The 23,638-nt window shown below is 50.9% G+C and overlaps 1 protein-coding gene across 1 annotated transcript in view; it reads right to left on the bottom strand.

Moving 5' to 3' along the window:
* Positions 1-622: 622 nt before the first annotated feature.
* The window catches only part of Castor2 (cytosolic arginine sensor for mTORC1 subunit 2), a 38,232-nt gene continuing 15,216 nt past the window's right edge, over positions 623-23,638 (bottom strand). The window contains exons 2-9 of the mRNA XM_059249488.1: positions 12,515-12,585; positions 5,400-5,593; positions 5,063-5,195; positions 4,528-4,651; positions 3,118-3,228; positions 2,643-2,725; positions 1,928-2,022; positions 623-1,822 (exon numbers count right to left, since the gene is read on the bottom strand). Of these exons, the coding sequence (XP_059105471.1) occupies positions 1,757-1,822; positions 1,928-2,022; positions 2,643-2,725; positions 3,118-3,228; positions 4,528-4,651; positions 5,063-5,195; positions 5,400-5,593; positions 12,515-12,585 (877 nt within the window). The 3' untranslated portion in view covers positions 623-1,756. The remainder of the gene's footprint in view (positions 1,823-1,927; positions 2,023-2,642; positions 2,726-3,117; positions 3,229-4,527; positions 4,652-5,062; positions 5,196-5,399; positions 5,594-12,514; positions 12,586-23,638) is intronic.

Genomic DNA, 23,638 nt, shown 5'->3' with positions numbered 1-23,638 from the left:
CTTGGCCATTTCCCTTTTGGGACCAGAAAACAATTGATAAGATTTGGTTGTTTTGTGCAAAAGGAATTCAAAAACAAAACAAAACAACAACAACAAAAACCAAACCCCACCAGAGGTAATTTTGATTAGCATGCTGGACTGAGCTTCTACAGGGTTCTAGAATACATCCTCCATCTGGGTATGCTCCTGTGGCCCAGGGAAGGGAGGAACACAGTTCGTACAGAGACCTTTGCAGGAGTAAATATTCCCTCCTCTGACCTTGTTGGAGACAGCGTAATACAGGCCCAAGGAAACACCCCCAAAGCCTAAGTCTGGTGGATCCCATAGTCCCAGCTCATGATACCACCCTCAGGCACTCTTACCACCTGATATGCTGGGACGCCCCACAGGGGGTGCTATGGGGGCCCTGGTGTCTTGTGCCAGAGCTCCGCTCCCAATAACCCTCCTCAGAAAAGGCCAAGATTCTTAGGATACATCTTTGCACTTGTGTCTGTCCCCAGAGACACACGGTGCTGCTAAGTGCCACTGAACTCTGGGCACCCTAATAAGACTCAAACAGGCCCCATCTCCTCCAAACAAGACTATTCCTTCCCCAGCCACCTGTATGCAAAAAAAAAAAAAAAAAAAAACCTGAATAAAAAAACTGCAAATGTGATTTTTCCCCCCCCCCTCTCTACAAATGCTCAAGATAGCTGCCTCCCAGGTATCACCACGGCCACAGACTGCTGGGTGTATTTTGGGCAGGTATGTGAACTGGGGGCTTGAGGCCTCTTTGTCCCCTAAAAGTGGGGTAGAGAGGATGAAGGGGGAAACTCTAGGCTGGTCTAAGTGACAGCTGGGGAGGTGGACATGGCCCAAGGCACTCTAGGCCTGGGCTGGTGGGGATGTCCATTGCTGAGAGGAGGAAACTGAGTCTTTGCTTGCCCATGTTGGGTCCAGGGAGAGCGAACAGAGGACGGATAGAAGCTGGTGCTCTAGGCTGGTAGGAAAGGAGGTGTCCTGGGATCCCGTCCTCCTCCAGGGACAAGGGCTCTTGGTTGGGAGGTTGGCCCAGGACCCCTCTTGGCAGTTGTCACGGGAATCGACACAGGCCCTGTGTGGTCAGCAGGTGGGGTTATGGGGTCTTGGGTTGGTTTCCCCAGCTTGGTCGTAGGGGGCCCACTGTTACTGTCTGAGGCTCAATGGCCTTTATGACCTGAGGGTGGCCTGCTGGCCACCATCCTGAGGGAACCAGGCCCTGTTCCTCTGATATTAGTACCATTCACCCTGGGGCGGCGGGCTCCTCACGGAGGCTTCCCCAGCTCTGCACACCCAATCTTGCTCCACCAACCTCCTAAGATGTCCCTAGGTGCATCAGGACCCCAATGTCTTGTGGGAGGCGCCAACTTCCTTTGGTGTTTGCTGTGGGCTGTAGGTGAGGCCCTGGGCTGTTCCCAAGCCCCCCGGGCCTCAGAGACCACTTTCTGGGGTGGAATTTGGGGGAGGAAGATGGGCCCGTCCCCACTGGGGGGAAACTGAGTCATTATTGAAAAGGCTGGGGACGCTGGAAGGCTGGAGGTGGATGTGGGGATGGCCTTGGCTTGGACTCAGGCCTGGAGGGAGTCAGGAATCAGGGGAGTGTCCCAGAGGCCCCGTCCTTAGGGTCCTGGGGCCGATCTTTCAGTCCATAGGGAAATACTGCAAGAATAACCTTCGTTGGGGAAAAGGCCCAGGTAGGCTGTGGTGGAGAGGAGCCCGGAGATGAGCTTCGCCTCTTCTAATGCTTCCCTCCTTGACTGACCTTCAGGGCGTGGATAACACCACTGATATTCTCCTCTGGAACCTACAGGGCAGGAAGCAACAAAAGAAAGGAAAAAAAAAATGTGTGTTAGCCCAGGAACCTGTTCCCTACCTGCGTAGTCCGTGCCTGTTCCCAGGGGCTACTCACCAATGCATGGTCGAACTTGAAAGTACTGATGTAATATGCCGGGATGTCGGCAGCTGCCAAGGGCTCAGAGATCTGGGCTACAATTCCACACTCGTCTAGGGAGACACAGGTGCTTAGAGCCCAGGCAAGTGCTCTACCACTGAGCCACACCCCAGCCCCTCACTGGGGGATTCTAGGCAGGTGCTCTACCACTGAGCCACACCCCAGCCCCTCACTGGGGGATTCTAGGCAGGTGCTCTACCACTGAGCCACACCCCAGCCCCTCACTGGGGGATTCTAGGCAGGTGTTCTACCACTGAGCCACACCCCAGCTCCTCACTGGGGGACTCTAGGCAGGTGCTCTACCACTGAGCCACACACTAGCCCCTCACGGGGGGATTCTAGGCAGGTGCTCTACCACTGAGCCATACTCTCAGCCCCCACCGAGGGATTCTAGGCAAGCACTCTACTGCTAAAGACTCACTCCCAGCCCCAGTGTCTTAATTTTTCAACCGAGGGGTAAATAAGAACCCTCTGGTAAAGTCCTCTCATTGGTTTCCCGAGGCCTTCATATACTTCTTATACCACGGGCAAGGGATCTGTCAGAATGGGGGCTTCCGCCTCTTTTAGCCTTAGTCTCCCTGTTGAGATCACCACATTGCGTGGAGCTGCCCGGGTACCCTAGGAATGCCTGCACACAGGTGTCCCCCGCCCCTCAGGCCCCGTCGCGGCTCACCGAATCCCAGGGGTTGTCCTCCTATCCGCACCATCTTCCAGAGCTCTCCGGATGCACTCGTGAATAGCAAATGGCTCGGGAACCTTCAGTGGAAATCAAAGGAGTCAGAGGAATCAGAGGCTGGCGCTAATGGCTGCTCCCCCAGCTCTGGGGGACCTTCTCTGCTTTATGGGGGGACACTGTAGGGCCATAGTGACAGAGTGGCTGTCCCTCAGATGGGACAGAGCACAGGATTGGATCCAAGGACATGTCAGTCCCACTGGGGCCAGAGAGGGAAGGCAATGCTGGGGTAAGACCCTGGGGACAGCCAGCACTGGGACCACGGTTCGAATCTCTACATTGGCACCATCATGCTGTGGACCCTGGATGACCCCTGCACCTATAGGAACATCTCTGATGAAGGGAGCCTCAGACTAGGAAGAAAACACATGCTCCCACCCAGGCCCCCTTAGTATCCACACAGGGCCCTGCCCACCTCTGCTGGGTCTGGACATCCATCACCAGTGAGATGTAGCCCTCAATGAGCGAGAAGGAGAAGAAGCGGATGTGGCCACAATCGTCACTGGCAGCCATGGGGTCTTTCACTCTGGGGGGATCAAGAGGGAGCTGTGAGGGTGGGTGGGGCTTCTGCCACTGCCTCCATGCTATCTGTCACCCACCGGTCTGACAGGAAAGGGTTGTCTTGCCTTCACCAAAAAGCTCATGACTCAGGAAGTCACAGACCCTGAATGTTACATTATTGACCTGCCAAGTAAGACGTGACCTCCGGTGCCATAGTGGCATGGTGGTTATCAGGATAACCAACCACTCTCTGCTTGAATCTAGGACCTGCTGCTGCCCAGGAGGAAATTCATGTGTATAAGTTTACACGTAAAATTCATGATTACACGACCATGTTTACATGTACCGTAAGCCTGGTCAAAAGCCTAAGGCTTTGGAGGTCACAGGCCTCAGGGGGAAAAAAAACCCTATTGTTATTTTGCCTTCTAGATATTTATAGTCAGACTTGTGGATTAGGGCTGCTCTTGACCACAGCCAGAGAAACATTCTTTCTCCAGGAGGTGGTAGTTAATGTACAGACTTACCTGGTCAAAGTGCTGAGTGACTGTGGAGTGCTCAGCTCTAAATGAGACCTCAACCCTACCACCAAGGTTCAAGAAAAATCATGAGAGGGAGGGTGGGAAGAACTTAAGGACTAGATGATAGGCACACACGTCTCCCCCGTCAGTCTGGGTTCTTGGGTAGACCAGTGCCTCTCTCGTTAGACTGGGCTCTGTCCTGGCTGGTTTTGGGTCAACTTGAAGGAAGGAGCCTCAGTTGAGGAAATGCCTCCATGAGATCCAGCCGTAAGGCATTTTCTCACTTAGTGATCAACGGGGTAGGGCCCAGTCCATCCAGCCCTTGGTGGGTGGTGCCATCCCTGGGCTGGTGGTCCTGGGTACTATAAGAAAGCAGGCTGAGCAAGCCATAGGGAGCAAGTCAGTAAGCAGCATCCTCCACAGCTTCTGCATCAGCTCCTGCCTCCAGGTTCCAGCCCTGTTTGAGTTCCTGTCCTGACTTCCTTTTATAATGAACAGCAATATGAAAGTGTAAGCCAAATAAATCCTTTCCTCTCCAACCTGCTTTTCGGTCATGGTGTTTTTAACACAGCAATAGAAACCCTCAGGAAGACAGTCTCCCAGGTGGAACCAAATCTCTTCCCTTGGACTTATTTCTAGGGCGGGTCTGTATCTCCCCTTCAGATTAGGCTGCTGGGCAGACTGTGCTCCCTCTTGCAGATTGGACTTACGGGTAGAATAAGGTCAGGGCTCCTGGGTGGAGTGGTATCTCCATGTCCCGTCCTCGTCCCCCCCCCCCCCCCCCGCCACCCATCCCCAGCACCTACCCATTGGAATAGAACATCACATCCATGAGAAGTGTGGCGACGGCGGGCAGTGTGTCAGGGTCCAGGCTGGTGACACAGAACCTGTTGCTTGGGCTGGATAAGGGGTGGATGACTGGCCTCTGGACTGAAAGAGCATAGGACAGAAGTATTAAGGCCAGAGTGGTGCTTCTGTGTACAGGAGTTGGGCCAAGCCTCAGACTTTGTTCAACGTGGCCCATGTGGCTTTCTCACCCCCAGCACACACACTGCACTCATTCTTAAATGTCCCTTCGGGACCCTGAGCCTTTATCTAAGCTGCTCTGGCTGCTGAGAGAGTCCTTCCCAGCAGCCACCATCTGGCTTAGCTCCCAATCCTCCCAGCTTCTACTCCATGGTCCCTACTACAGGGAGCCACCCTGATACCATGAGCTGGGCTGAGACGGGAGCCATCTCTGGCTGGCCCTTGCGGGCTGCTCCACACGGAATCCAGAGAACACCAAGCAGATTCTGAGAGCCAGGCTTTCGGCTGGGGGCACTCCCCTCCATCCCAACTCACCCATCTTGGGCTTCACAAAGCCATTGGTGATACTGAGATTCTCGGCCGCTACCGTTTCTCCATTGACAACCCGAAGGATGGTGAACTCCGAGGACAAGGTGTGAGTGACAAAGGGCAGGTCACGCTCACGCACCTGAGGAGGGGAAGCAAGAGTCCCTGAGTCCCAGCTCATCCTAATTCCTGCGGTAGTGCACAGGGCTGAGGTGAGGAGCGGTGTTGGGACAGAATAACGAGCATGCTAGAAGCAGTACATGTGTGTGTCACACGGAGAAGGCAGGGAGTGTGCACAGCCAGTCTTTGACCGGATGGGAGTGTGCGCACCATAGCTTTGACTCACCAGGATGAAGTCAGTCTGATAGGTGGACAACATAAACACGGAGATGTTCTGGTCAGCCAGGGGAGCGATGACAGACTTGGCGATCTTTGTCACACCGATGGGCTGGGAGCTGGAGAAACTGCCGCCACCGGACACCACGTTCAGGGCTAGCCAGGTGGCATCAGCCACACTCAGGTGTTCAGAGGAGGGCAGCTCTGCAGGGGGGTGGGGCACAGATGATGTTGTTGGTGACTGCCTGGGGCCTGGGTGTTGCCAGGCCTGGCTGGAGACGTAGGCAGAGGTGTGTGGATTGGCTGAGGCCCTAGAGACTGTCTTGCCTGTCTCTAGGGCCTCAGTTTCCTCATTTAAAAATATTTTTATTGGGCTAGAGGGATGGCTCAGTGGTTGGGAGCACTGGCTGCTCTTCTAGAGGACCCGGGTTCAACTCCTAGCACCCACATGGCAGCTCAAGGCTGTCTGTGATTCCAGTTCCAGGGGACCCGACACCCATGGCAAAAACACCAATGCACATAAAATAAAAATAAAATAAAAAATATTTTTATTTATTTATGTGCATGTACGTGTCCTGGGTGGGTATGTGCACATGAGTGCAATTGCTGAGGAGGCCAGAAGAGGGCGTCAGATTCATTGGAGCTGAAGGTTAGAGATGTTAAATCACCATGTGGGTGTTGTGAATTGATACCTGGTCCTCTTAACTACTAAGCCAACACTCCAGCCCCAAATTTCTACTTCAATTAAAATTTTGATTTTAAAGACCTATTTTTTGTCTTTATAAAATAAAAAACCTTTTATTTTTTAATGTATATGGATGTTTTGCCTGCATGTATGCCTATAGACCACCTTTGTACCTGTTGCCTTTGGAGGGGAGATTCCCCAGAAGAGGGGATCTCACGGGGCGGGAGTTAGTTACAGATGGGTGTGACCCACCATGTGGTTGCTGGGAATTGAACTCAGGACCTCTGGAAGAGCAGCCAGTGCTCTTAACCTCTGAGCCATCTCTCCAGTGTAGCTGTTTTTAAACAGAAACATTCCCTTCTGGAGGAAGGCTTTGGAAAATCCAGAAAGTCAACAACAAAACTCTTGAGGCTCTGGGCATAGTGTTACCGACCTTTAATCCCAGCCTTCAGGAGGAGGCAGAGGCAGGCAGATCTCTGTGAGTTCAAGGCCAGCCTGGTCTACAGAGTGAGTTCCAGGACAGCCAAGACAACACAATGAGATATCTCTCACCAAAACAAAACAAATTAAAAACTACCCAAATTCTAAATCTCAGAGCGCTCAGGAAGACCCTGAAATGTACAAGACTCAGAAAACCCCTGAAATAGTTGCTGGGGAATGGGGACTCTGGTGGAGCTGCCTTTAAGTTGTGCAGGGAGCTCCAGGGATACAGTTTTCCTGAGTCACCACCCATGCTGGTGAGGGCTTCTGGTGATGTGGTTGCCTTTGACTCATTCATGTTCCTGTAGGTAACCCCAACAGACCCAATAAGCTAGACTTAGACTTGGGTCTGCTGTGGGTGGCCTATCTGGGGTGAAGAGATTTCTGTCCCTATCGCCCCAGGAAACATCATACAACACCATGTACACAGTATCTCCGTGGATAGGAGCCCAGAGACTCAACTATAGGATTCTTCATAAAATGCCAGGCTCCTGCTGAGGCTACCTGAACTCCATTCCTGGCACAGAATGGGACAGAGATATGGTAAGAAGTGGAACTGGGATGCTATGCACACTACAAGGACCCTGCAGAGGAAGCATGCCTGTCCCCTCCACACAAATGCTTAAACGGGACCAGCAATTTGCCCAGTTATCTCTAGACCGGGAGCAACCAGGCCAAGATTCACAGACAAAGTCGGGTGGAGTGCACACCTGTAAACTGAACACCTGTAACCCCAGCTTCTTGGGAGGCTGAAGCAGCAGCAGCCTGAATTCCAGGCTAGCCTGGGCTACATAATGAGCTTGAATTAAAAAAACAAAAAACCAAACAGACAAAAGAAGGGCTGGAGACATAAGAGTGCCTTGCAGAGTGCCTCTCTAGCATCCAGAAAGCCCCGGGTTCCAGCCCCAGCACTGCATAAAATCAGAAGTGCTGGTGCCTGCCTGTGGTCTAGCACTTGGAAAGTGGAGGCAGGAGGATCAGGAGTTCAAGGTCATCCTTGATGCTACCTACCAGTCTGAGATATATCAGATGGTGCCTCAAAAAAAAAAAAAAAAAAAAAAAAAAAGATAAATAAAATAAAATAAACCAAGCAACCAAATAAACAAAAAAGAAGATTCAAACTTAATGGACTTAAAAATTCAGGTCAGCTGGGCGGTGGTGGTACACGCTTTTAATCCCAGCATTCGGGAGGAAGAGGCAGGCGGATCTCTGTGAGTTCAAGGCCAGCCTGGTCTACAGAGTAAGATCCAGGACAGCCAGGCTACACACGGAGAAACCATGTCTCAAAAAGCCAAAACAAACAAACAAATAAAAAATAAAAGTAATAAAAAAAATAAATCCAGGCCCTGTCTTAAGGACCAACAGGAAGAAGCAGCAATGTGTCCCCAAAGAGATGGGGCTGGGAGCAGTGAATAAGAGGGGGAGGGGCCGGGCCAGCTTTCAGAAAAGATGGCTTGGGAGGAGGGAATGCTGAGTGAGGTCTATCAGAATCCTATCTGCCTAGCTCAGTCGCCATGGTGACCACAGCCTCGGGGAAGCCCATTGGTCCTGCTGACTCAGAAGGGCCCGTGGTCAGCCAGCTAGTAATGAAGAGGCAGGCAGCTTCACAGAAGAGAGAGACGACAGAAGAGGAGCCGGGGAGGGGTGACCCCTGGGTCTTGGGTTTCTCTGACTACCTGTTGCCTAGGAGGTGGGCTCTGTGTTTTATACCTGTCTCTCCAGGAACAAGATTCCCAAGCCCTGGCCCTGCCCAGACCTTGCCTTGGCTCAGTTCTGGAATTCTTTTCTATGGGTACATGTGTACATCCACGTGGAGGTGAGAGGTCTAGCTGGCATCTTTCTTAATCGCTCACATCTTTAAAAAAGTGATTATTATTGTGTGTATATGTCCGTCTATATGCAGGCCCGTGTGCCATGGCACACATGTGGAGGTCAGAGAACAACCCGTGGGAGTCAGCCCTCTCCTTCCACCAGGTAGGTTGCAGGGATGGCACTCAGGCTGTCGGGCTTGGTTGTGGGCACCCTTAACCACTGAGCCATCTTGCCAGTCTTTTCTTTTTCTTTTTCTTTTTTTTTTTTGAGACCGGGTCTTCCACTGAACCAGACTGGTTGGACAGTGAGCACCAGGAATTCTCCTGCCTCTGTAACTCTCGCTTTGGTGTTACAGGCACAAACCATGCCTACCTGCCTTCTGTCCATTCTTTCTTTTCTTATAAGGGTTCAGGGGATCTGAACTCAGGTCTGCATACTTGCTTGGCCAGTATGTTACCAACTGGTCCATCTCCTCAGCCTCTTGTTTTTAGACTTCTAAGGAGCCCAAACTTAGTAACAAAGGGCTTCTTGAGGGGTGGCATTTGAAGCCCCTACTGTTTCCTGGGAATTTCTGTGAGCCTGGGTATCCCGAAACGCAGCTTTGTGAGGTGGTCATCCTTCACCCCTGATGCCAACCACATCTCCTGCTGGTGGCAAGTCAGGAGGGCCCAGACAACAGCAAGTGACTTGGCCGTCACACCGCCATGTATTTCAGAACCAAACAGACAATGCCTCACGTCTCTGGAGCACAACCATAAGCCATTTTGGGGGAAGAGTCTGGAATGGTTGTAGAGCATGCCATGTTCAATGATGAATGTTCTAGGTATGAGAGTGACAGTGACATCAGACAAACCTATCTACATACTTTTATTTTGAAAATTTCATGTATGTGTGTGTGTGTATGTTCATGTGTGTGCAGGTGTCCACGGAGTCCAGAAGAGGGCGTCAGATCCCCAGGAGCTGGAGTTACAGGTGGCTGTGAGTTGCCTGATGTGGGTGCTGGGAACTGAACTCAGGTCCTCTGCAAGAGAAAGTGCTCTTAGCTCCTGAGCTGTTTCCCCAGTCTAAAGACAAGGTCTCATGTAGCCCAGGCTAGCCTTGATTTTCTTTGTTAATGGACAGCTGGCTCTTCATCTGTAAAACGGGAATTTAATTTTACCCTGGGGGCCGCTGGAAGGATCCCAAGGTTCCTGCTCAATGCAAGGCTCTTTGGCTGGTGATGAGACCCTCCTGCCTCAGTGGCAGAGACCATCTCAAGACATACAAGTTGGTTTGATTTTTTTTCCCCCAAGGACAGATATCCCTGGAGTATGCTTTTGCATGGGGGAGGCTAAGGGACTAGCAGGTGAGGTAATTCTAAGTCCCAAGACATGATTTTATACTCTTGTTGGGGATGGAATTTGGAGCTTTGAATATGGAAGGCATCCGCTCTACCACTGAGCCACACCCAAGCCCCTTACTGGGGGATTCTAGGCAGGTATTCTACTACTGAGCCACACCCCAAGCCCCTCACTGGGGGATTCTAGGCAGGTGCTCTACCACTGAGCCACACCCCAGCTCCTCACTGGAGGATTCTAGGCAGGTGCTCTACCACTGAACCACACCCCATCCCCTCACTGGGGGATTCTAGGCAAAAGTTCTACCACTGAGCCACACCCCAGCCCCTCACTGGGGGATTCTAGGCAGGTGCTCTACCACTGAGCCACACCCCAGCCCCTCACTGGGGGATTCTAGGCAGGGGCTCCACCACTGAATCACACCCCCAGTCCCTGACTGGGGGATTCTAGGCAGAAACTCCACCACTGAATCAGATCCCCAGCCCTTTGTGCTTATAGTGGTTTGAAAGAAAAATGGGCCCATAGGGAGTGGCACTTAGGAGGTTGTGGCTTTGTTGGAGGACATACATCATAGTTAGCGGTGGGCTTTGAGATCTCCTATGCTCAAGCTATGCTCAGTGTGACTCACAGTTGCCTGAGAATCAACATGTAGGACTCTCAGCTCCTTCTCCAGCACCATGTCTGCCTGCATGCTGCCATGCTTCCTGCCATGATAATGGACTAAGCCTCTGAAGTGCAAGCCAGCCCAATGAAGTGTTCTCCTTTCTAAGAGTTACCACGGTCATGATTTCTCTTCATAGCCATAGAAACCCTACTAACTAAGACAAGGCTTGAACACAAGGCTTTCCAACGTAACTCAGGCTCGCTCTGAAGTACTGATCCTCCTATTTCAGTCTCTTAGATTCTGGGGTTACAGACCTGGGCCTCCCGTCTCTCTCCATAGACTTTTGAAGACCTAGTTTTCCCCAAACTCCAACACCTGTGAGAAAGCTCAATGGCTCCCCTCTGCCTTGTCATCAATACGGTGCATGGAAGAACAAAATGAATGTATTTCTATTTGCAGAGAGCTTCTGGGAAAAAAAAAAAATCAATGTAAAGCTGGACACTGGGTTTTTGGGGGTGTGCCTTAACAGTACAGCGCATGCCTACCACAGGCAAAGCACTGAGAATCATCTCCAGAATTGCAAAAATAAACAACTAAATAATTAAGCAAAGCCTAACGCATGCCATTAACTTTTGCTGTTGTTGTTTTTGAGACAGGGTCTCACTGTGTGGCCTCGGCTATCCTAGAACTATGTAGACCAGGCTGGTCCTGAGACAGAACTCACAAAGACGTTCCTGCCTCTTCTCCCCAAGTACTGAGATTACAGGTATGTGCCACCACACCTGGTTTGTCAATAAACTGCTCTAATAAAGAAGTAGACATCAGATTTTTGCAGAGGACAGGTGGTAGCTGCTACTAGGTATAAAGCTTTATTTTGAGGTGATTAAACCTCCCACTCCCCGGAATCACTAAGGGGCAACGGATACTGTAGAGTACTGGGCTAGCCCGCACAAAAACCAGGGTTTTGCCTCAAGTGTGGCATAAACCAAGTGTGCTAGTGCACACCTGTAATGTCAGCACTTGAGTAGAAACAAGGAGGATTGCAGATTCAAGGTCGTCTTCAGCTACGTAGAGAGTCCAAGGCCAGGCTCGGGTACTTGAGACTGTCTCAAAAACCAAATGAACAACTTGCTCTACTTCTACTTCAAAAACAGTGGTTAATTTTTGAAAAATTATTATTTTATTATTTTATATGTATAGATGTTTTCCTGCACATTTGTCTGTGCACCACGTGTGTGCCTGGTGCCCACGGACAGCAGAACAGGGCGTCAGATCTTCTGGGACTGGAGTTACAGATGGTTGGGAGCCATCACGTAAGGAATCAAACCCAGGTCCTCTGGAATTTCAGCTTGTGCTCTTAACCACCAAGCCATCTTTTCAGCCCCCAAAATTTTATGATAACCAAATAATATTTAAATTAAAAAAATGGAAAAATAAGGATACAGAGACGGCTCCGTGGTTAAGGGCACTCACTGCTCTTGCAAAGGATCTGGTTTTGGTTCCCAGCACCACATCGTAGCTCACGATGGCCTGTACGTCTAGTTTCAGAGGATCTGATGCCTTCCTCTGACCTCCAAAGGCTTCTGCATGCACATGGCACACATACATATATTCGGGGACACACACACACACACACACACACACACACACACACACACACGCACATTACCTAAATAAGTAACAAAGCGATTTTATATGAAACACATTAAAAAAAAGAAAAACAATTAGTCAGGCATTATGTCACATTCCTATAATCCCAGCATTTGGGAGGCTGAAAAAGAGGAGGATCCTAAGTTTGAGGTAGCCTGGGCTACATAGGGAGACCCTATCTCAAAAACAAAGAACAAACAAACAAAAAACCAGACAAGGGCCAGAGAGACGGCTGGGCAGGTAAACGTGCTGGCACCAAGCCCGATGACTTAGTGTAACCCCAGGAACCCACAGAGTAGAGGGGTAGAACTGACTTCCACAGGTTGCCCTCTGACCTCCACACCCATGCTCTGGCATGTGTGTGTACAGACACACAAAAAAAACCCATAATTGTAAAATGTAAAAAAAGCCATCACCACCAAACTCCGAATCTCCAACCAAACAAAATGAAACACCCCAAACAGCTTCCTTCCCGCATTAAACAACAACAACAAAGAAAATAGAAAAGGAAATAAGGAGGTGGGCAGGTGGCCTGATTTGTGAGGGCAGACACTTACCAAGGAAGCCCTCCTCATCTACGATGATGGTGTAGTCCTCGGGGGTTTCTGTCAGACTGAAAAACTTGCACCTGAGCAGAAAGACAAGGATATCTGGTTAGTCTAGGAAGGTCCCCTGCTGAGTCACAGATGAGCCCCTTGCTGGGGGATTCTAGGCAGGTGCTCTACCACTGAGCCACACCCCAGCCCCTCACTGGGGGATTCTAGGCAGGTGCTCTACCACTGAGCCACACCCCAGCCCCTCACTGGGGGATTCTAGGCAGGTGCTCTACCACTGAGCCACACCCCAGCCCCTCACTGGGGGATTCTAGGCAGGTGCTCTACCACTGAGCCACACCCCAGCCCCTCACTGGGGGATTCTAGGCAGGTGCTCTACCACTGAGCCACACCCCAGCCCCTCACTGGGGGACTCTAGGCAGGTGCTCTACCACTGAGCCACACCCCAGCCCCTCACTGGGGGACTCTAGGCAGGTGCTCTACCACTGAGCCACACCCCAGCCCCTCACTGGGGGATTCTAGGCAGGTGCTCTACCACTAAGCTACATCATCAGGTCCCTTGTGTACTCTCTGGTATGTGGTGGTGGCGGCTGCAAAATCTTACATCTCTATCAAACCCAAAGAACTATCCACTAAACAGAGTGACTTTTTTTTCCCCCCTTTTCCTTTTTGGAGACAGTCCAGGCTGGCCTTCAACTCATTCATCACTCATGTGAGCAATGCTGCCCTGCAGCTCCCAGTCCTCCAACCCACTAAAGGCTGGGATTACAGATGTGCACCACCACAGCTGGCTAAAAGAGCAACATTTGCTATGTGTAACTCACACGCCGCAAACCTGATTTTCAAGGGGCCGAAGAGACGGCTCTGTGGCGAAACAGCACTTAGCGCTCTTGTAGAGGGCTTGGGTTGGGAGCCAAGCATCCCTATCAAGTGGCTTACAACTGCCCGTAACTCCAGCTCCAGCAGAGCCAACGCCCTCCGACCTCCGTGTGGTGCACACAGACTCACTCAGGCACATTCACGCACGTACTTAACGCATAAAGAGATTCTGAAGCGGAAGATGCCTGCTTGGGGCCAGGTGACATGCATTCCTTGTCTCACTGATATTCTGACTTGGTCACTCCAGCACACACTCAACTCCCCTCCAGCTCCCTCCCTTGTCACTAATTTGCGTCTGTGCAAACGGGAGCAGGCTGTGGTACACATGTGGAGGTCAGAGGACATCTTGCAGGGGGCAGGTTCTCTCCTCCCAACACGTCGTCGGCTCTGTGGACTGAACTCGGCTCGGCCGACTTGGCCACAGTTCCTTTCACCCGCTGCGCCATCTCGCCAGCCCTCGTTGGTTTCCTGGGGACATCTCTATCCATGTCTGTCCCATAGCCAACTTGTAACGCTTGATGTTGAACATTTTTTTTTTTTTAAAGCTGAGTATAGAACCCAGGGCTTTGTGCTTGCTAGGCAAGCGCTCTACCACTGAGCTAAATCCCCAACCCCAACTTGTAACTCTTTATGAGACAGGGCTTCTCTGGGTAGCCCTGGCTGTCCTGGAACTCACTTTGTAGATCAGGCTGGCCTTGAACTCAGAGATCCACCTGCCTCTGCCTCCTGAGTGCTGGAATTAAAGATGTGTGCCACCACCACCCGGCCAACTCGTGGCTATTATCTGGACAAACACAATATATAACTGCCTCAAAGGATAACACTAGACCATCACCTTGTAAGTGGCAATCGGTACTCTTGTGGGGTTCCTTCGTAGGGGCCCCACATTCTCAGAGAGAGCCTTGACGCTCTCAGCTTCCAGATGGCTGAAACAGGTGCATGTTGGGAGAGATGGGGCCTCCCAGCTGCCTGAGAGAGTCTGGTATACAGGAATGGGCAAGACACTTATTCCAGCCACCCCCCAAGGCTGTAGGGACACTCCAGAAATAGACCGGACACATTGGTCTGGAGGGCATAAACACCAGCAGACAGCAACCTGGGCCTCTGCGGACATGAGGTATAAATAAATAAGTTGTTGAAGTGACATGTCCCAGGGGGCCAGCCAGCTGTTGGATGTCCATCTCAATTCAATGTGAATACTGCCTCAGAGAGGACCTTTAGGACAGAGGAGACAGAGGGACCTGTTGCTCCCGCTGGTCACCAAGTGGCCTGTGTCTGTGAGCTTCACCCCACCTGACCCTCTAGGACAGCAGTGCTCAACCTGTGGGTCGTGAGATATTAGATATCCTGCATACTAGACATTTACATCATGATTCATAACGGTAGCAAATTTACAGTTATGAAGTAGCCAATAAAACAATCTATGGTGGTGGGGGTCACCACCACATGAGGAACTGTATTAAAGGGTCACAGCATTAGGAAGGTTGAGAACCACTGCTCAAGGACATTTGTATTTTCCTTCCCTTTATTGTATGTGTGATATATACACATTCACGTGTTAATGCATGTATGTGTATATATATATCTCAGAGGCCAGGGGAGGGTGCTAGGTGTCCTTCTCTGTTCCTCTCCCTCTTGTTCCTTTCTGGCAGGGTCTCTCTGGAACTTGGAGCTCTTGCGCGTTGTTTTGGGTATCTGGCTGCCAGCAAGGCCCACTGATCCTGTCTCTCTATCCCCATCCCCCACTACAGGGCTTTGTCAGGCAAAGGCCACACTCACTATACCTGGGTGCTAGGTCCTCATGGTTGCACACAGATCCAGGATAGCCTGTAACTTGCAGCAATTCCCCTGCTTCAGCTTCTTGAATGGTAGGATTACATGTGTGAATCACCGTATCTTCCTTTTTTTTTTTTTTGGTGTGTGCGCGCACGCACGCGTACGCGCAGTAAATATGTGCACACGCACACATGTATTCCAGGACAACCTTAGCTGTTATCAAGGTGGGTGATACTATTCATACTTTTTTTTTTTTGTTTTTTTGTTTTTTTTTGTTTTTTGTTTTTTGTTTTTTTTTCAAGACAGGGTTTTTCCGTGTAGTTTTGGAACCTGTCCTGGATCTCGCACTTTAGACCAGACTGGCCTCGAACTCACAGAGATCCGCCTGGCTCTGCCTCCCAAGTGCTGGGATTAAAGGTGTGCACCACCGCCACATGGCCCTTAATATACTTTTTAAACATTAATTTATTTACTTATGTATTGAGTATGTGGGTGTGCCATACTTTGTGTGTAGAGTTCTCAGGACAATTTGTGGGAGTTCGTTCTTTCTCTGCATTATGCGGGACTGAACTCAGGTCATCAGGCTTGGTGGCTAGTCCCTTTCTCCATTGAGCCATCTCACCAGCCCTACTACTATTATTATTATTATTATTTTGTTTTTTTTGAGAAAGGGTTCCTGTGTAGCCTTGGGTGTCCTGGATCTTGCTTTGTAGCCCAGGCTGGCCTTGAACTCACAGAGATCCACCTGGCTCTGCCTCCTGAGTGCTGGGATTAAAGGTGTGCACCATCATCACCTGGCTCACACTCAGCTTTTTAAACGGGAGTTCTAGGGACTAAACATAAATCCTTACGCTTACACAGCAAGCCCGTTACTGACTGAGCCGACCTCCTGGCCCTGTCTTCCTCTTTCTTCACGCCTCCCCACGATGTGAGCTCTGGTGGAGAATGTCACCAGCCTCTTCCTTGGTCACACTCCTTTACTGCCCACCTGCCTAACTTCTCGGCCTCAGGTCTTCTGATGCTGTTCTTCCCACTGCTGAGTGAACCCTCCTCTCCTCTTCAGAGACTTCCTGCTCATCTTTATTACCTCAGTCAAGCACCGGGGTTTGGAAGGAGGGGGGGTTGGAGGTGGAGGGAGTGGCGGCAGGGCAGGGTACCAGCCAGCAGCTCTCTCCTTTTCCTCAGCTCAGAGAAGGTCCTCACTGATGGTATTCCACAGTGTGAAGCTGTCTGCAATGGGACTGGAGGACACTGGGGGCGGGGTTTGGGACGACCATGCATCACAATGTGATGGGGGAGTCTGCTCATACTGTGTATGTGAAGACCTCCCTTAATGGTTAGGCAGTGCCAGCCTGGTATCTATCTGGCAGAGCACACCTGACATCCGGGCACCACGGAGGACTGCTGGACGTTTGAGACTAGACTTGGGTGACACCGTGAGTTCTAGGCGGCCTGAAATCAGCAAGAGCCAGGCCCTTTCCAGTCTTCTTCAACTTTTGACCCTTCTGCATCAGCCTCCTCGGTGACGGGATAACAGGTATAGTTGACGACACCTGGTTTTCTTTTTTTTTCAAGTGCCAAGGATGAAACCCAGGGCCTTGCAGGTGAAGCCAGCACTCTATGGCTGAGACATGCACTTAGCTCTTCACTAGGAGTCTAGGTGGGTGCTCTACCACTGAGCCACACTCCAGCCCCTCACTGGGGGATTCTAGGCAGGTGCTCTACCACTAAGCCACACCCTCAGTCCCTCACTGGGGGAATTCTAGGCAGGTGCTCTACCACTGAGCCACACCCTCAGTCCCTCACTGGGGGATTCTAGGCAGGTGCTCTACCACTAAGCCACACCCTCAGTCCCTCACTGGGGGATTCTAGGCAGGTGCTCTACCACTGAGCCACACCCTCAGTCCCTCACTGGGGGATTCTAGGCAGGTGCTCTACCACTGAGCCACGCCCCAGCCCCTTACTGGGGGAATCTAGGTAAGAGCTCTAATGCTGCGTGAGCCACACCCCTGGCTGGCATCTGTTCCTTTCTTTGCCTTGTACTCTGAGTCTGGACAAAAGTTCTCACGTTCTTCTTTCCTCTCCTGATGGGATGGCAGACCCAATGAATTTCCCATGTTCCCTGCTCTGCACAGCAGCCCATTCATCCTCCCAAGGATGCCCAACTTTCTGTCAACACAGGAAGAGAAGCACACAGCAAGTCAACCCTTGCCCGTTAAGCAATCTGTGGTCCTGTGGCCATCTCCCCACATCCCAGACATTATTAACTGCAAATGACATTCCCTGGAGGGCCCAGCTCGGGTGTTGCTTGAGGCTGTTGACCAGTTGCCTAGTAACTCAAGTGCCCTATTCTCTGGGTCAATGCCACTCAAACTCCCTGTCGATGGCTGTGTTCTTTTATCGGTCTGTCGTCTGTGGCCTCTCTCTGTCCAATGCCATCTTCAGATAACCTTCAACTGTTCCTCCAGCCTAGACATCCCTTCCCTCACACGTGGCTCCACTTCCTTCCCTCCAGGCCTCTCCTAATTCTCCCTAGCTGGCTCATTGAGCACTCTTAATTTCTATGATACAGGTATCTACCGAGGGTCCCTCTCAAAACCCTGTAACTGTGCACAGCTTGGCTTTCTGAGGCAGGGTTTCTCTGTGTAGCCCTGGCTGTCCCGGAACTCTCTCTGTAGACCAGGCTGGCCTCGAACTCACAGAGATCTACTTGCCTCTGTTGCCTGAGTGCTGGGATTAAAGGCGTGTGCCACCACCGCCCAGCGTGTTTGAGTGTTTTGTTTGCATGTATATGTGCGCCCTGTGACCAAGGAAGTCAGAAGAGGGCATTGGATCTCCTGGAGCTGGAGTTATGGTTGGTTGCAAATCACTGCCCCTGCTGGGAACAGAACCTGAGTCCTCTCAAAGAAGAGCAAGTACTCTTAACCTCTGAGCTATCTCTCCAGCCTCTTCCTTTAAAACAACAACGCCAGGCAGTGGTGGTGCACACCTTTAATCCCAGCACTCGGGAGGCAGAGGCAGGTGGATCTCTGTGAGTTCGAGGCCAACCTAGTCTACAGAGTGAGATCCAGGACAGGCACCAAAACTACACAGAGAAACCCTGTCTCAAAAGAACCAAAACAACAACAACAAAAAAGATTTATTTTATTTTTAATGTATGTGTATGTGTGTGGGTCTGTGCATGTGAATGCAGGGTATATGAATGACCACAGAGATCAGAAGGGGGTGTTGGATCCCCTAAAACTAAAGTTACGGGCAGCTGTGCGCTGCCCAACATGGGTGCTAGGAACTGAATTGGGGTCTTCTGCAGCAAGCACCCTTAGGCACTTTTCCAGGCTCAGGTTTCCTCCATGCTAAAAAAGGGTGTCCTTCCTCCACATCTCTTCCTCAGGTCACAAGCTGACAGCCGCCGACAGCTGGATGGCAGTTAGCTCTTCTCCACCCCATTCATCTCACCAATGACCTCCACAATCCACATCCGATGACTGTGACATCCTACCATCCTGCCCTTGACCTCTGATTGGGTCCCTTATCTAGCCGACCAGAGCCTTTCCAGAAACCCTGAGTTCCCCACACAGTCTCCACCTTCTCAGGGATGGTCACTGTCATCTGAAGGGACTCCTCTCCAGTGGGTGACAGCTCTGGAGCATCCTCCTGGGGCCTTGCTAGCCTTGGACCATCCACGCTCCCTCTTCCATCCCAGGTCCCTCCAGGCCTAGCTGCTTTCTTGCTACTTGCCTCTCCGTGCCTGATGGCGGCTGTGAACTTTCTGAAACGCATTTACCTCCTCTCCCTCCCTCTCTCCTTCTTTCCTCCATCTTCCTTTGACTTCCACCTCCCTCCATACCCCTTTCTTTCCCCTTTTTCCTTCTTTTCCCTTTCTTCCTATGTAGCCCAGGCTGGCCTGCAACTCAAGATCCTCCTGCCTCAGCCTCTAGGCCAGGCTCTTACCCAAATGTTTCATAGCCACCCTCTCGCGCGAGTAAGTACCACTGTTGCCTGTTTCTCAATGAACCTGGAAGATCACCGAACCTGCAGCAGGCCTCCCCAAAGATGGCTATGCATTCCCTCGCCCTTAGGGGATTGACACGTAGTCGCACAAGTCAGTTGGTCTTCAAAATTCTACTGCTGTTCCCTTTGGACCTGATTGGAGTCAACCACCCAAGCCAAGCCAAAGCCCAGGGCTGCTTAGAGATCAGGGGCCCAGGAGCTGAGTCACCTCTGAGCACATTCCTGTCTTCAATCACTGCGGATGCCTGGGTGGAAGGCCTGGCTGCCTCTGGAAATTCGATCTGTTTACTCTCGGCGTCTTTCACCCAGCAGAGAGAGGCCCTCACCAGGGCCTCTCCCCAGGGCATCCTGGGCCACAAGTCCCCAAGCCTGGGCTAGGCCAAGCCTTGGTTGAGAAACACACCAGCAGCCAGAATACAGACAGGAAGGGTGAATGGGACGCAATATGTGCCGGAGAGCCTTCTCTTGAGATGTATAGACCAGATAAACACAGCAGAAGGGAAAGATGTATAAGTACTCATTTAATTAGTGGCATAATTTATCACCAGGTCCCTGTTGAAACCACAGAAGACTAAGGAGATGGCATCGTGGGTTAAGAGAACTTGTTCTGCATGCTCAAGAACCTGATGCCCTGCACCCACGTAAAAAGCCAGCTGACAGATCCCAGGAGCTGGCTGTTCAGCAGGAGACCCCATCTCAAGGCAACAAGATGGAGACCGATAGAGGAAGGCACTCAACGTCCTGAGATGCCTTCTGCGCAAGTGCAAGGCACAGCACCTGCACACTCATGTGCGTGCACCACACACCACACTTACACACATACGCACACCGCAGAAGGCTGGATGTGGCGATATAAGCCTAGAACCCCAGCACTCAGGAGGCTGAGGCAGGAGAGTCTTGAGTTGAATGTCAATCTGAGCTACACGGCAAGACCCTGTCACAGAAAAGAGGAGGGACTTCCTGCCGTCATCCTGACAGAAGGCAGTAGGAGACAGAGGAAAGGGGCAGGACTGCAAGGATATTCTGGGCAGCCTCCATTTGCATGCACCTAGGGATGGGAGGCTCACTACTTTTCAGGGCAACACATCCTCTCCTGGCTTTTAGAAATCCTATGTGGTCAGTCCTTTTTTTTTTTTTTTTCCTAAACATTTAAATGCTGCTTCAAGCTTGTAAAGCACCAGCTCACCACTTGACTGTACCTAGTGAGATCTAAACCCACCTGATGGAAGGCTGGGGATAAGGGCAAGGGCCTAGCATGATCCCAGAACTTGTATGAAAAGGTCTGTTGTGGTCTTTCTGACTTGTAATCCCAGCAGGGGGCTAGCAGAGATAGGGAAGCCTAGGGCTTACTGGCCAGCCAGCCTAGGCTATTTGGTGAATTTCAAAATGCTGAGAGATCCCCATGTCAAAAAACAAGGTTGACATTGCCTGAGGACCAGCAGCTGGGAGCTGAGGCAGGAGGATCACTGTGAGTTCAAAGCAAAGCCTAGGCTGCTGTCTGACTAAGCCCTATACCAAACAATAAAACACATGGGTGGAGGCAGGCTGGAGTGCGGGATGGTGCCCCTTCCTGAAGTCCGGGCCCTCCTGGTCACTGCAGGTTCCTAGTAAGTTGTCCAGTGAGAAACTTTAGGGAATCTATGGTCATGTCCAGTGTTCCCCACATTCCTGAGAGAGTGTGCCTAGTTTCAGAGAACTGCGTTAATTTAAGGAGCCTGAGGCTGGGTGTGAGAGGGTGCATGTCTATAATCTCAGTGTCTTGATGGTTCACTGAGTCACCCCATGTGACAGTTACACTTCACTAGGGAACGTGGGATGCTCCCCAGGAGGAAGCTGGGGTTCTAAGTTCTTTTTCTGTCATTTTTTTGTATTATTTTAAAATGTGTATATGTGTGCTTGTCTCTATGTATGCGCACTTGTGTGCAAGTATACACAGAGGCCAGAAGAGGGCGTCAGATCCCCCAGAGCTGGAGTTACAGGAGGTTGTGAGTCATCTGACATGGGTGTTGGGAACCACACTGGGGTTCTCTGGAAGAGCAGCCACTGCTCTTAACTGCTGAGCCATCTCTCCAGCTCCCTGTGGTTCTCAGCTCTTTCTTTTGGACCTTCTCTGGGTGGCTTGTGGTCCTCAGGGACGAGCCACATAGTTCAGCCTCTGGCACTGACATTCATAAACCCCCCCCACCCCGAAGGTGAGGGGAAAGGTGGATAAATGGGGCATTTGAGAGGCCACCCTCCAGCACTTAGCACCAGTCCAAGACGGTTCTCTTTGCTCAGGCAAGAAGTTATTTTCTCTTTTCTTTTCTTTCTTTCCCTCTCTCCCTTCCTTCTTTCCCGGTATGAGTCACCACACCTAGCTTTTGTAATTATTCTTGTTTTGTTATTTTAAGTAGGATAAAAAAAAAATAATAAAAGAGGACATGAAGTTGGGAGGGGGGAGCTGGTCTGGAGAAGGGGGATATGGGAGGGCAAGTGGGGATAGATGTGAATGGAGGTGGTTCTGATTACGATACTGTATACATGTACGAAATCCTCAAAAGTCTTTATTAACCCCCAACTCTGCTTCATAAAAAAAATAAATTCTGAATCTATCCATGGACCAATGCACTGGTAACGTCAGAACCTTCATGATCCAATCACTACCCCAAAGCCCTGGCGGCTGGGAATCAACTTTTAACACGTGAGCTTCCAGGGAACATTTCGGATTCAGATAAGTACAGTTCCGTATTCACTAGAGAAAAATGTCCTCTGGCTGGAGACATGGCTCAGTCGGCAGAGTGCTTGCTTAGCACGACAAAGCCTTGAGTTCTACCTCTGGCTACCCATCAACTAAACGTGGTGGTGTACCCCAGTAATCCCAGCACTTGGAAGGTCGAGACAGGAAGTTCATGGTCAACCACAGCTACATTCTGAGTTGAGACCAGCTTGGCCTACATTTAAAAAAAAAAACAAACCATAGCTGTACTCCACAGGTACAGACTTAATTTGTGGCCCATCCATGAATCTATGTGCCTATGGCTCTATGTGCCATCTGCCCATCCACCTTATTTATCAATTATTTATCCACTTACCTATTTACCTATCATTCATCCATGGATTGATAAACTGCCTTTTAATCATCCATCCATCCATCCATCCATCCATCCATCCATCCAGATGAGATTTGTTAGAAATTACTGTACTAACACTATGTTATTAGTGACCACGGTACTGAGAAGTCCTACCTTCAGTCTAGTGTGAGGACCTCAGACCCTGGGGGGGCTGATGGTTTAACTCTCAGTCTGAGCTGAAGGCTTGAAAACCTGAGGGGCCATTGTTTCGGGTGTTGGGACCTGGAGTCCGGACACCCTAGAGTCCTGATGTCTAGGGGACAGGAGAAAAGCATCCCAGCTCCAGACTGCAAATTCCCCCTCCCTTGCTTTTTTTCTAGGTAAGCTCTCCCTTACCAAGACGCGTGCCCCCCAAAGGCGGGGAGGTTATAGGCAAATTTTCAACACCCAGCTACAACCCAGCTCCTCATTGGGGGATTCTAGGCAAGTTTTCTATACTGAGCCACACCCCAGCCCCTCACTGGGGGGTTCTAGGCAGGTGCTCTACCACTGAGCCACACCCCAGCCCCTCACTGGGGGGTTCTAGGCAGGTGCTCTACCACTGAGCCACACCCCAGCCCCTCACTGGGGGGTTCTAGGCAGGTGCTCTACCACTGAGCCACACCCCAGCCCCTCACTGGGGGGTTCTAGGCAGGTGCTCTACCACTGAGCCACACCCCAGCCCCCTCACTGGGGGATTCTAGGCAGGGGCTCTACCACTGAGCCACATCCCAGCCCCTCACTGGGGGATTCTAGGCAGGGGCTCTACCACTGAGTCACACCCCAGCCCCTCACTGGGGGATTCTAGGCAGAGGCTAGGCAGAGGCTATATACTGATTCATGCCCTCAGTTCTTCTATTTTGATAGGGGGTCTTACTGAGTTACCCAGGCTGGCCTTGAATCTACCATCCTCCTGTCTCAGTCGCATGTGTAGTTGGGATGACAGGTCTTTAAAAAAAAACAAAAAACAAGCCGGGCGGTGGTGGCGCACGCCTTTAATCCCAGCACTCGGGAGGCAGAGGCAGGCGGATCTCTGTGAGTTCGAGGCCAGCCTGGACTACCAAGTGAGTTCCAGGAAAGGTGCAAAGCTACACAGAGAAACCCTGTCTCGAAAAACCAAAAAAGAAAAACAAAAAAACAAAAAACAAAACAAAAAAAAAACAAACAAAAAACAAAAAACAAAAAAACTGTGGTAAAGCACCTAGAATATATACCTTACCATCTTAACTCTCTGCACAGTCCTGTGGCAGAAGGGACCATCACTCCTGTGTCACCATGAAGGCCACCAAGCTCCAGAACTCCTCCATCTTGCAGAATTGAAACCTAACACCCTTAAGCAGTAACTCTGAGGCCCTCCCCCAGCCCCTGGCAA

Source organism: Peromyscus eremicus, chromosome 23, assembly GCF_949786415.1.
Source record: "Peromyscus eremicus chromosome 23, PerEre_H2_v1, whole genome shotgun sequence".
Classification (NCBI taxonomy): Eukaryota; Metazoa; Chordata; class Mammalia; order Rodentia; family Cricetidae; genus Peromyscus; species Peromyscus eremicus.
The sequence above is the reverse complement of the archived record's forward strand: the minus strand, read 5'-3'. Positions and strand labels throughout refer to the sequence as shown.